This window comes from Sylvia atricapilla, chromosome 2, assembly GCF_009819655.1.
Source record: "Sylvia atricapilla isolate bSylAtr1 chromosome 2, bSylAtr1.pri, whole genome shotgun sequence".
Taxonomy (NCBI): domain Eukaryota; kingdom Metazoa; phylum Chordata; class Aves; order Passeriformes; family Sylviidae; genus Sylvia; species Sylvia atricapilla.
In genome coordinates this window covers 48,630,240-48,644,534 of record NC_089141.1, presented here as the reverse complement: position 1 = coordinate 48,644,534, position 14,295 = coordinate 48,630,240, and the positions used below count along the sequence as shown (strand labels likewise).

Below are 14,295 nucleotides of genomic sequence, written 5' to 3'. Positions count from 1 at the left end.
GCGGCGCTGGGGAATTGGTAGCAGTAAATGACTTCAGAAAAAAACAGAGCTTTCCTAGGAACCAAGTCTTCGGTACATGTCTATACCCTCCCTCCCCCATTTTTTTTTTTTTCTCAGAAAAAAAAGCGCATTAACTTCCATTTCAGCAGTTACAAAGTGTTTACAAACTGCGCCGTATTTTCTTACGTGAAACTAACGTTTTTGAAATAACGGGATTCTCCGATAACCTCGGAAGGCGTAAAACCCTCCGCTGTGTCTCGGGAATGCTGCGGGCTAGGACTGCTGCTCCCTCCAGGGATTTCAGAGCAATTGGCTTAACTACTAAATCGGACCACGTTCATACAAAGGCACCGCGCGAAAGGCTGCTGGAAAACGCGCACGCTGCCGTAATAGAGGATTTAACATCATTAATACATTGCGCTGCCTTTTTTTTTTTTTTTTTTTTTTTTTTTTTTTTTTTTTTTTTTTTTTTTTTTTTTTTTTTTTTTTTGTCAATGCAGCGAAAGGCGGCAGACAGGAGCGGAGTTTGGAATGAGGGGGCGGCCCCGGCGCACGTGTGCCGGGACCGGGGACCGCGCCCGCCGCGCTCACCTTGGGGTCGATCTTCTTGAAGGCCGAGTCATCCTCGTCCACCTCGAAGTAGATCTCTGTGGTGGTGATGGAGAGCGTCCCCTTGGCCACCACCACGGGGGCGATGAGCTGTGCCGGCGTGCTGAGGACCACGGGGCCTGCAAGGCAAGGGCAGCGGCGTCAGGTTGGAGGCGCCCGGCCGGCCCATCCCCGGTGGCCCTTCCCTCCCCGAGCCAGCGCCCGGCGAGCCCCCTCGTAAACCCAGGTTGTAGACGCCGTGCTCATTCCCCTCCTGCCCGCGGCCAGCGCTTTGAACTCCGCGGCCGGGGCACAAGCGAGTTTGTGAGCTCCGGGGTTGCGAGATAAATCACAGCAGCGAAATTCAGAGGGGTTAGGGTGAAAAATAGCTGCCTCTTAGAAGAAGGTCCTCTCTCTTTTCATGCCCTTTTGCTCCTCGTTAACACTATCACTGTTTAATGTGCGATTGCGGCGGCTCGCTCCATACCGCTTCGATCTGGCAGCCCAGGGTCCCCGCGGCGGCCTGGCCGGGCTGGGGGCGCAGGGCAGGGCGGATCGCAGCCCCTGCCCGCCACAATGACCCTGCGAGGCCTGGGGGCATGATTTTTAAACTCTGGATTCAGACCTCAACTAGGACACGTAACGCCAAATATCGGAGGGATTTGTTTAGTTGGGTTGTTTTGTTTTTGTTTTTTTTTCTCCCCCACCTATTTCAATTCTCACGCACACAAAGGCTAGAGCATCCTTAAATACATTTACGGCAAGATAATTTTTGTTTCAACTCGTCGCCGCTTATCCTGTTAAAATTACTGTAACAACACTTCGCTCAAATATATTCCTTAAAGAGTCGCTTTCACGGGCACTGAAAAGATGGAATGAGGAAAACCTATTGTAAAAGGCAGCCTTCTCCACACAAATTGTTAGATTTTAATTCAGGAAAACAAAAACCAAAACAACCCTTCTTTAATCCAAAAGACAAGAGGATCGCTTTTTCACCACTTTATCCTTAATATCAACGCAATCTTCTGTTAAAGCTGACGGCCGGCCGCGTTTAGGAAGCTTACTTGCTTGGAAGAAAATATTATATATAAAATATTCTTCTAGATTTAACCACGAAAGCCGTTGGGATAATTTGTATAAACTTACATAAACACAAATGCATGTACAAACACGCACCTGGCACAGAAATAATAAAACTCCAGTGTTGAAAAGCTGGGTACAACACCTGACTGATGCACCTTTTAGAAACTGGCAAACTGGCCATCTCAGGCAGTACCAAACAGCGTTTAGTTGTTTTACGCAGCTGAAAAAAAAAAAAAAAATCTCCCTTGCAATAAGGGGACCCCTGCTCGAAGGGCAGAGAGATGTGAGCCTCCCGCTGCCTTCCCCGGCCGCTCGCCCCTCCAGCAGCGCCGTGCGGGCGCTGGCGCGGCCGAGCCGAGCCCGGGGCTGCGGCTCACACCGGGGCCAGAGCCTGGGATGCGCCCTCTCCTCCTCCCCCCGGCACTGTCCCCACACTTCACTAGCAGCTCTTGCAAGCAGCACTTCAAATTACTCACTTAGCCCAAACGACTCCTGTATCGGCGCATCTAACTGTCATGTTGTTAATGCTTTACTTTACTGTAACACCCAATTTGAGCCCTTATTGCACAATATTTTGTCATTTACGTTGCAAAATAAATAAAGAGGAAGGCAAGGATTGCTGTGCGTACAGGGGGAAGCTAAAACGCACAGTTTCAGTGACAGCTTTCAGCAGCCCAGCGTGGCGGACGGCATAACATTGATACAAACTCTATTTTCTTTCATTTTATTGTTTTCCATCTCCTAATAAACCGAGGTAGCCTCTTGACCTCAGTCAGCTGATCGGAATCACATGCGCCGGGCTTGCCTTGCTGCTCTCCCAGTCTCGCCTCCATCTTCTCTGCCTCCCTTGGCGGTGGGAAAGGAGCCGAGCCGGGGAAGCCCGGCTGCAGGCTCCAAAGGGCAGGGTGATCGATCCGAAACGCCGCTTTAAAGCCTCATCAATCTTCATCTAGGTTGCTCAAGTAATTACGCCCGATTCTCTTGTACGATTACAAGTGGATTTGGGTTTCTATTCCCCAGGCCCTCTTTCTTTGTGTTTACAGAAGGGGGGTCTGGGCAGCCGGCGGTTCCCTGCCCTGCAGAAGCACTTGCCTTCTCAAGCAGAGCGCCCTAGCCCTCCTCTGGCCCTTCCCGGGCACACTTGGCCCGGCGCAGGGTGATGGGCGCCCGGGCCTTTGTGCGGGCAGAAAAGCGCCTTCGAAAGACGCGTCTTGGAAACGACCCGATATTCTATCACTTTAAGGAGGCGTTTGTGGGCTTTGCTGAATCCCAGAAGGAAGAACATCAATTTAATCCAATTACCTCTTTTCCCTGGTGCTGTGTGGCTAAAATTAAAATAAAGCCACCGCTATTTAATGGCCAAAAGGCCAAACCTTATAATCTGCCATTCAGGCGAAGACAATGGTGCACCCCGATTAGCGGGTGATGTACCCTCAGCGACTGGAGCAGGGGGCAGAGCTGCAAAAGCAGGGGTGAACGTGGAGGGAAAGGGAACAGCCACTTCTTAGCCCGTTACTGAAGGCAGGGGAAATCGGGGATTTCTGGCTTTCCACTCTTCCCGAAAAAGGGGAGAAGTCTCCGAGCTCCCTCCCAGACTGGTACCTTGGCATCTGCTCTGCATTCTACTCGAATGACACCCTAGATTTGTTGCAAGGTAAACATGTTAGAAGTATCACAATGCGACAAGGAATAAGCATTATCGTACTTTCGAGATGAGAAAAGGTTTTCTTGTGGGTCTTTTTTATTTCTTTCAGAAAAAAAAAAAAAAAGAAAAAAGAAAAAAAAAAGACAACAAAACCAAACCCTTAAAAAAAACCACCAAAAAAACCGAAACAAAAAAAAACTCAAACCAACCAATACACCACACACACAAAACTAAACAAAAATCAAACCAAAGCAAAAACAACAAAAAACAAACAAAAAAGCCCCCAAATAAAACAAAACAAAAGCAAGCCCAACCCCCCCCCAAAACCCCCAAATAGACCTAAACGAACAAAGGAACAACCAAGGCAAAAAAAAAAAAAAAAAAAAAACCAAAAAAAAAACACCCCAAAAAAACCAACCAACCAACCAACAACAACAACAACAACAACAACAACAAAAAAAAAAAAAAAAAAAAAAAAAAAAAAAAAACACAAAAAAAACCACCCCACCCCAAAAAAACCCACCAAAAAGCAAAATAAATAACAGTCACATATGGGATCTCAGTAAAGGGGGTGTTCAAAGTAAATTAAAAAACAAAAATCTTTACAGACCCTTTTCTCTTCTTAAAGCAAAAAAAAAAAAAAAATGGTATTAGCAGTGTTTCATTTTTACACTTGTCCTTTGGAAATCTCCAATTACAACTTGCAATTCCATAGCATGTTTAAGGAGCACTGAGTCTTTTTGTTGTAGCCTTCAGGGAGCAAGCCAGCCACTGAGAGAATACGAAATTAATCCACTACAGCTATAGAGAGAGAGGATTATGTTTTAATCCCCTTTGGGATAGTCTCTGGATTTTAAGGATCCGATATTAAAATGTTTACATAGAGCACAATCAAAATAGTGCAGATTTTCCATATGGCACCGAGCTATCGGGAAGCTCTGGATCTCCTTTCCAAACCCAATTGATAATCTAATGAAACAAAAGCTGAGCACACCTGAGCCAAGAGCCCTGGGACGGGCTCATTCGCATTCGGGAAGGATAACAAGCTTCTGCTCCAGCCTACGCCCGGCCCCTCGGCGGTGGCGAGCTGCGCTTTTCCAGAGGATGTAAATATTCATTTCCAGCGCGGCTGCGGCCCCGGAGAAGGCCAGGGCCGGGGCTGGGGCCGGGGCTGGGGCTGTGCCGCCCGAGGGAGAGGCGCCCGCAGCAGCGGCACCCGGGATGCTGCCGGGCGCTCCCCGCGCAGCGCAGGAGCCGCAGGCGGCATCGAGGGCGCTTCCCTTCTCTCTCCGGGGGAAAAGCCAACCTGTGGCGTCCTCGCTTCGCCCAGCAAGCTGGCGTTTGTGGAGGAGACCCTTGTCTAGGGTGCCTGTACGCTCTTGGGACTCTTAGCAAAAGCATCTCTCTGTAAGGATCGTTTCGTTGCCTCTTCCACACCTCTCCGAAGCGATCGGGGCGCCCGCAACAAAAAGGCAGCGACCTACCAGAGAAGTTCTGGCCTTAAAACGAGCCCAGAAATCACTTGAGACCCACAGGTCTAGCAATCCGCTCAAATGGTGAATTTTCCCTTTTGCCTGATCCCTGTGGCCAGCACATGTGATTTACATTTCTAAAATAAACTCTACCATGCAACTACCTTTTAAAATAATATTTTCTTTCCAAAAGTAAATGATTGTGAAATTAGAAGAGTCCCAGTGAATAAAAGCAGAATGTAACTTCCCTGCTGCCCTGCGTAATTTTTGTTAAACAGAGACTTCGTTCCCTGTTCTTGTAACTTAGCTTTTGCATTTTTCAAGTTCACGTAAAGCAAATTAAGCCAAGTGAAAAGTTCTATTAGGTTTAAAATTTTGCTGTCTGCTAATGTAATATCAGTAAAATTACACCTCTTAAAGAAAGCTGATAAAGAGTGGTATTTTGAACATATTATTTCAAACATTTTCATTTTCATAAACTGTAGTTTTTAGCTGTAAGAGCTAAACATGTGTTACATTCATGAGCCTGAAAATTACACTGGAGGTATGTCGGCTAAGATGATTGGGCACATTTACTCCTAAGGAGGATAAGGTATATGCTTTTATATGCTGAATTACAAAAGAAAGAAATTTACCTGCCGCAGGCCTAAAAGTCCAACTTTTAAAATAAAATTTTGGTGATTACCCATAAAAAAAGTATTAGCTGGGACAAGTACTTTTAAAACATGTCCAATCAGCTCAACCAATTTAATTTTACAGTCTACTGGTAATTACTCTGAAATAAAAAAGGTGGATGCTGGCATATTTAATTTTTAACTGATGCTGGTTTAAAAGAAAAAGCATGGAGATCTTTTTCATATACATATATTCAACATAGATTAACTGAAACCAATACTTTCACTATGTAAAATAGATTGCATAAATTACATTTTGTAATTTGACATGGCACTTAAACAAGAGTTTAGATGATAAGAATAATAAATACAAATCACTCACGAAGTACCTGAAATAAGACAACTGAAATTTCCTCAGCACTTTAAATGTAAAGCCAGGTGTATCTAGCTTTGAGTAATATTTGAAATGTATAAAAATCCTTATCCTTAAAAAAACAACTTAGATGTAACACATGCACAAGCACACAAAACCTTCAGTTTCTTTAAATGAAAGTCACATAGCATGCAAGTAAAAAGAGGTAGAGGTACCAGAATCCTTTGGGAAAAGCTTTTTAGTATGAAAAATATTTCAGTCAATTAACATCTAATATAACACATGCAGTGCCAAATAAGTAACAAGTAAACAGGGTAAGATTCCTAAACAACTCACAGAATTTAGTCTCTGTTCCCATTGTCATCATAAATCTGATTCAAACTACCCTTTAAAAAGATTTCTGCAGTAAATATATTGAACTTACATGAGGATGGCTGCCCCCAATTTGTTCTCCACCATAGCAAATACTTGAAGCCAGTAACTTCACTCAAGCCAAGGCCCTTATAAGACTGTACATATACAGCTCCCTTTACACATCACTTTCATTTGTTTCATTAAAGATAATTTTGCACAAATTTTCGAAAGCAAAATCCAGAATCTAAGTCTAAATATTATTATAATCTTGGTTTTATCTTCCACCACCGAATAATACCCCAAATTAATTTCCCCTATTTTCAGAGATATCCAAGCTTATTTTGTTGGCTTTTTACTCCTGCACAATCATATGTTTCATATTGTGAGAGTGGGATTGACTCTTTTTTTGTTTGTTTAAATGTCATAGCCAGTGTGGATAGGCCCTGATATTCAAGATTTTCCTCATTTCCCCCCCTCTTTCCTCCCTAAAGCATGTCACACTAGTACTACTAACATCAAAGATCAACTTAAATGGTCTTTTTCAACAACAATGACTAAACAATTACAGCAACTCAATTCTCTTAAGTGGTTGCCATAAGAGCAAGCAAATGTGTTTGATTAAAAAGAAAATGCAAGTAAAAACAATCTTGCATATTATAACTGTGAGTAAAATAGTGAGAAAGAATTACATAGTTTTGATGAGATTATGAAAATATAGATAGTGTTCCTTGAGAAGAAAAAAAAATAACTTTATCTCAAACATATACAAACTCACCTACATATTTGGATTAAATAACATATGCACTTTCACAGGTAAATTATTATTATTTTAATTCTATGCCTTCCTGGTCTCCTGAAAAGAAAAAAAAATATGCTTTTTCCTAAGGGAAAACATGCCTCCCAATATTCCTAGGAATTACTATTTCTTTGTGTTGTTCCAAGTGTGATAGTCCAACTACTTAATAGAAGAGTTAGAGTATATGCAAAGACAAACTCAACATGAAACCAAAGTCAGTCTTCCTGAACCACTCACTGAAGGTCCTGTGGAACAATTACCTGTGTGTCTAACAGCCTAAAGTAACTCAGAAAAGCAACGTTTTCCACCTTTTGCAGGTAAAATCTGATTTACTCGGTGGCATGCATGAGAACTTTTGAACTGTGCTGACATTCTGAATGGCTTACATGGCTTTAGCATTTTTCCAGGACATGTCCAAGCACCAACCTGCAGGATGATCAGGTATTAATAATAGCCAAGACTCCCCTTAACGATTTACACCTGGCCAGAAATGTAAATATTTGGGATAGGGACCTCACTACTGCAATGCACACATTTGCCACTTCAAAATTAGATTCATACAGTGTGCTCTGCCTGAAGCTATACCTTGGAAGGACTGAGTAAATTAAGATGGTTTAGAAACTTAAGAACTTGATTGTTAAGCAATGCATCCAGATGTGAGTATTCTACACTGATGCAGTAGGACTTGCACTAGCTCTCTCTTCATTCTCAGGCAAAGCTTAAGATACTTTTTCAACCTAGAAAACCTAAAGTGATGCTGAACACACCCACCTAAGTAACAATTTTTCTCTTGGAGAGAGCCACTATAGCTAGCTATTTAATCAAAAAGTAACAGAAAAAATATACCTTAGAAAAGCATATTTAATGTTCAAAAGAAGAACATGTTTAATGTTCATTTAAAGAAGAAAGGAGAAAGCAGAGAGAAAAGCCTGCTATAAGGGTACACCACTGAAAGAGGAACTCAAGCTAATGAGTCAGAGACACAAGAGACCAAATCCCAGATGCCAGTCTGAGCAAACCAGACTCGACAAGTTTCTTATACAGTCCAGTTTGTGTACCTTGTCATGCCCATAGGGTCCAATTGCTTAGAAATTTAAGCTTTCAGCTTTCATTCTTTCCAGTCTCCATTATGGAAAAGCTTTTCAGAAAAACTGTGAGTCTTGTGTTTCTTGAGATCATAGTGAACAAAAATATTATGTTCACATAACTTGTGATATTTTAAAGTTCACTTATATGGATAGTAACTCCTATATCTGTGTGGGAATAAAGACACGAGTTGTTGGATCAGCATATAACTTGTCAGATATGTTTGGAAAAATCACCTGAGATGCAACAGTTGTTAACTTCAAATTTTTCTGAGAATATGAGTATCTCTGAACAACAGCACAACCAACTCAAGTGCAGCTGTGTCTACTGCATGTATTGCATTCCCACAGTTAGGGTAATAGGGTAATTCAGAAGAGCGTTCCACAAAGATCCTCTGGTACATACTGTGAAAAAGTGATGTGGCAGGCTCTGTCATTCAGGCTTTTTTCCTTTTCCTGATTCCATTTCTCAAGTCTTTACTCCTGTTTAAAAGTTTGTTCAAAATGGCTTCCACATTCAGAAGCTACACAGGTAGAGACTGACAGACAGTGCTAAAATAAATCTTGTTTCTTTAGAAGGCCAAGCTAAAAGTATGGAATGAGGCTGACTCTAGTACAATTTCTGGTTAATTAAACCAAGACTAACCAAAATGTCTTCTTGACTGATCTTTTAATTTGCTTCTATAACAACAGAGGAAGAAAAGAAAGGCAAAAAAAAAATCTGTCCAAAGGTCAACAAAAGTGCTCAGTTTAAACATAGATACTGTCAATATAATTCTGGATAAATTCCTTCAACTCATATATGAAGGGTAAGTCCCAATACCTTCCTATGAAGAGTATATGGATTTTAGCAAGGGAACCAATTGCATAGTGAAGATAAAATAAGATGCAAAATAGTAGACTTTCCTTATGTCTAGGTCTGTCTTTCCACAGTCTCCTATATATCAGGTAGCTCATCAGCTTGACCTGTGATGAATTGACCAGTTCCATTCAAGGTATGGCACCTCAGAAAAAGGGAGAAGCGACAGGCCTGTGAAGTCATAGGGTCCACTGTAGTTTAATTTTGCAGCCTTAGAAATTTCAAGTAAAAAGAGTTTTGCAAGTTGTGGAAAAAAAAAATTAAATAGACTGGTATCAGTGGGCAGTAACAATATATATAGCACTTTCAGAGTCACTCATAAATACAATCCAACAGGGTTTGAACTGATTTAATTTTAAAGCTTGGAAAGCAGGAAATCTGGCTGCCATTTAAAAAGCTGAAGATGCTTAGACTTTAGGGTGGGTGTACTAAAGTACAAAGTGAAGAGTTCTTCAAAGCTGTGCTTAGGAGCACTATCATATGTGACTGACAACCACCTTATAAAATATTAAGATATTTTGGATAGTAATATGGAAAAAATGATTAGAATAAACACTGAGCTGTCTAAAAATAGTATGTTACAGAAACTGTGGGCCTTTTTCAGTGTGAAAGCCAACTACATATCAAAAGTATAATTGTTTTCTGTTTATGCCTGAATCTATACTCCAAATTAAACTCATACAAATATGTTTTTCTTTTTTATACTTAGACTTGAGGATCAAAATCTGAATACATAAAAACCAGAAACTACGGAAATCTGGCTGAATTAAATTTCCATGTTTGGAAGTAAAAGGCTTATGTGGTTACGTATCTATCATAGAATGGGAAATGGAATCACTCTTCTTCCACATTCCTGTCACTTTCCCAGACAAGCAACTGCCCCAATGAAATTCCTATCTTGAGTGCTAATTTGCAATAATAATGAAGTTTCAAAGGAAAAAAAAACTACTTAGTAGTGCATGCTAAATTCAGTGAAGAGTTTCCATTTGGAAGCTTGAAAAACTGGGAGAAATATTAAGACTTCTTTGTATTTTCTATTGAAGTGTTTATATTTGTTACTTAACTGACATATTTGTGTGTGCACATACACATACATACTTTCATAAAGAAAAATAGCATAAATTATTGCAAAGCTTAAGGTACCTTAGCCACCTCCAGACAAGGAGAGAGGGGAAAGATAAAATGGGAAGGAAAGAAAGAAAGAAAAAGGAAGGAAGTAAGCAAATAAGGACTACCTCTGGCTCTGGAACTACTGGAGGTACAAGCTGTTAAAGGCTGGGAGAGCATTATTAGGAAGCACCACTGTGTACTTGCTACAGTCCTTGCTGGGTTTCCCTTATGGCTGCTGCTTTCTATCCTCTGGGCCACTCCAGACCATCAGAGGCACTTGTGTGTGGATGGCAACAGCTGCAGGATAAGGACAGAATCTGACTGACAGCAGGGCTCTCCCAGCTCCACTGGAGAGGACACACCAGGGCAGGAGGAGAAGGGTTGGAGAGGGAAGATGAGATCACCCTTGGAACCACTGTCATGCTTTGTTCTCCAGGAGGGAGAAGGATGAAGATGATCCCTTTCCTCTACCCCTAAACCTCCTGAGTAGGCTGTGGTCACTGCTAGAGACAATAGCAATGCTATTTGGTCCTTTCGTTCAATCCATCACTCTAACAGGAGATAATGCAACAAAAAATTCTCTGGTTGGCCTCAAACAAATTATTTTTATATGCCTGAAAAATCTAATAATTGGAAAATCTAGCTTCTCAGTAGAGGCTCAAGTTTGTGCTCATTTTTTTATTTTTTTTTTAATTAAGAAAATCTACTGTTTGTCTAACTGTTTTGTCCATTAACAAAACAGTAGAAATAATACTACCTATATCATTAACATTTTGAGAAAGGCAACAGAAGAAAACTCAAGAAAATATGGTCTCCCTTTACTCCTTTGAAATAGGTAAGAAAAAGTTTCAAACAGCTTTGCTTACCAGAGATTGTCTACATTGGTCAACTCTTGTAAAAAAATTCCATGTTAGACTTTGGCCAAAAGAAATGTTACCATAACTCAGAATGTATGTGTATAAATACAAAATGCATACTATACATCTAAAGATGAGTCAAAAATAGGTAAGTTTTCTACAAAAACCCCCTTGTTTTGCAAGCTTTTTGTGGCTTTAGATGCAGTTCCTTGATGTGTTAGTGTTTTTATTGCTGCATCTGGTCCTATGCAAGACTTCAAAATAATTTCAGAAATGTAAATGAGCTGTTTGTTAAAACCTGGAATAGAAATTTTCCCCATGGGCTGAATTATTTTTCTTTTTTAAAATTTTCTTTATACTGCTATACAACTTTAATTGCAACTCTATGTAGTACAACATTTGGCACTATTCCAATTTCCTCTAATGACAGCATCAAATATTTTTTCATTTGGAAATTCGTCAAAATTATGATGATTTCTGTTAGTTTTTCTGAAATGAGACAAAAGGCTTATGTTGCATAGGCCACAAAACAGATGTTGATAATGTTTGGTTACCTCCAGTTTTGTCTGGACTTCAAACAGATGACCTGGAAGCGAAAGGTCTTATATCTCATTAATAATAATACAAGCTGTCAAATCCCCCTGACCTAGTGTGTTCCCTAGCAGAGTGCAGTAAGTCAATACACTCAGCACAATCCCAAGCAGTCTGGAGAGAAGGCTTTTCCCATTTAGTCCTCAGGCCAATGTCGACTCATTATTCATGCCAGTTCAGATGGAAGATCAGCTCTTGTTTATCAGTAATAGCACTGCTTTCTAGAAATATTTCTACTCTGAAGTTCAAAGTTGCTAAAAGTTATGGCAGTGTTGGGATGCTGCATCTGTTTCAAAATTCCTGGCGCATTTGCACTGGAGGGGAGGCTCCTTCCACCTCGAGGCAAATGTCCAAGAAGAAGGGAAGATTCTGTAGTGAAGGTTACGATACAGTAAGAATAAAATTCATTAAAGGCAGCTAGTGGCTTTCCTTGTGTTTATTTGGATGAGTCTCAATCTGCTCTTATAACAGAGCAAATAAAATAAATTTATTCTTGCAAGCGTGTTGTGAGGCTGTAATTCATGGTGGGTGATGAGGAAGTCAGCTTCTGAGTTGATTGAGCCCACGCAAGTAACCAGATGCCTGCCAAAGCCCTTTGTCTTCCTAAAATAACTCAAAGCATCATATCCTCCTATTTTTATTTCCTTTCTTTCTTTCTAGAAAATACTCTTTTAGAGAGTAGCAAAAGATTCCATCAAGGATCCCTTGCTTGGCTGGTGAATATTTGTTGCTACCGCCAGCTCTACGTCAAAGTAGACAAAATGTGCTCCAGTTAAGAACATGGATCTTTCAAAAATGTCATTAAGGCTAAATTCTGCTCTCAAATGCACACAAACAAGTCTCAGCAAGTGAAATGCATCTTCACAACAAAGAGAAGAGAATGTCTTCCTAAAATATAGAATTCATAAAACCTGAGTAGATCAACATTTATTTTATTTTTTTAATGACCTATTTTATTGCAAGATCAGTGCTCTAAAAATAAACCCCAACCCAAATAAACTTTGTTAAAACTGCATTTCTACTAGACCGTGTTGCCCTGTAAAAATGCAAATTTATAATATTAAAACATACCCACATATTTTTAATTTTCAAAAAATCACCTAGTAAGCAGGAAACAAACTGTTAGCAAATTTACGTTCTCAGGATCTTAAGAGAAAAGGTAAGTATTTAAGAGCCCTACTGAAGCATTAGGAAATATAAATGGAAGAAGACAAGAGTTAGTAATATCAAGTCACTACAGTGGATTTGATGGTATTACCCAGAGATTCACAATATATTAGGAAACTGTTAAAATTGACTGGGCTATCTCAGTCATTAGTTCTAACAGAGATGTGACTTGCCTCTTGAAGTGAACAGTCTGGGAAGAAAAGGAGCTAAAACTGAAACAGAAACGTAAAATATTTTAATACATAAATGCTAAAGCAAGAAAAATGTCTTTTGCTAACTCATACAGTAAGACAGTTTCAATACTGCTTTTGTTAAAAATTGTGATGCAAACTTATAAGTCATAATCCTAAGACCATAATAACATGGAATCAGATTTTCATATTTTATTAAAATGTTATTTAATATAATGAAATCTGACCAACTGCAATTGCAACATATGGAATACTAAGATTATATAATAAAAATATTCAGGCTATAATTATTTAAAAATTCTCCATCCCATATGCAATTTATCAAAGCGAACTTTACAGTGATTTGTGCCACATGGTCGATGAAAAACTATAAAGAGTCTCTGGAACAAAAGGTATGTACAGATAACTTAGTATGAACAATCTCAATGTGTTTCAAACTTTCCTTTTTTTTTTCAGTTTTAAGTTCACAAATCAAAATATTGTATTATTTATATCCTTTTAGTTAAAAATTTTCTAAAACCAAAGCCCTCATCTGTTTAAAATGTGCCTTAGTTTCATGGAATAAACAATGCTAAATTGTTTTAGTTAAGTGTGGACAAACTTAAATCAATTGAAACCTGGTTTATAAAGATTTTGTTTAATTCCTATCTTTTATTGAGACAATCCAAATCGTTGTAAATCAGATTTGAATTGATTTAAGCTTTAAAGTTAAATTGGAGGCATATCTGAATATAGAAATTCCTATGTGTCATTTCACTGTGGGCAGTAACTAGATATAAATGATGCTATGCTATACTATAACCAGATAGATCCCAAAGATTTCCAGATCATGTACTAAATGTACATAACTCTTCAGAATTAGAGAAGAGGAGACAGTATGCCTTTATTGGGACCTGCTCTTCAGAGCCGTCAGAGATTGTTCAAATCTTCCTAAGCAAAGCCTCACCCTCTTTGCCTACCACTTTTCTTGATTTCAGTTATTTGACTCATACAGAGCCACATTCTATATACTGAAAACTGGGAAAACCAGTGATATTATTGCATGCAAAATCAGCAGCTAAAGAGAGGGTATTGTGGGATTCAGGGTTTTTTTACCAATGCAAAATTTACAGAAGACATGTTTGATATGGTGTGTGACCATTAACTCTCAACATCAGCTCCAAAGATGAGTGAGAGCTGAGTAGCAAAGGCTGCAGTTAATCTAATAGTAAAACTGAGATAGTGGAGCGTGGGTTCTTTTTGAGAAGCTCACAGGTTTTGGTACCATATGGAACCATTATCACATCACCTCACCACACTTGGAAGCAGTTTGCTTGCTCTGTTAGCATTGATAGGGAACACAAGGGCATCCTTTCAATATCTCAAAAGATTTTTGGGCTTTTTTCTCCACTTTCTATTTCTGCTTTTGCAATACTGACAATATCTCCCAGTTTGACAAACAGTAAAAGCAAAAGACTAGAATGATTGTGCCATATCCTGAGGGAGCAGGGGATGCCATACAGCAGCAATC

At 39.8% G+C, this 14,295-nt stretch overlaps 1 protein-coding gene across 1 annotated transcript in view; it reads right to left on the bottom strand.

The window, feature by feature from the left end:
* NBEA (neurobeachin) overlaps positions 1 to 14,295 on the bottom strand; it is a 456,143-nt gene that overhangs the window by 147,335 nt on the left and 294,513 nt on the right. Inside the window, exons 40-41 of the mRNA XM_066313167.1 lie at positions 12,768 to 12,806; positions 592 to 728 (exon numbers count right to left, since the gene is read on the bottom strand). Coding sequence (XP_066169264.1) covers positions 592 to 728; positions 12,768 to 12,806 — 176 coding nt within the window. The remainder of the gene's footprint in view (positions 1 to 591; positions 729 to 12,767; positions 12,807 to 14,295) is intronic.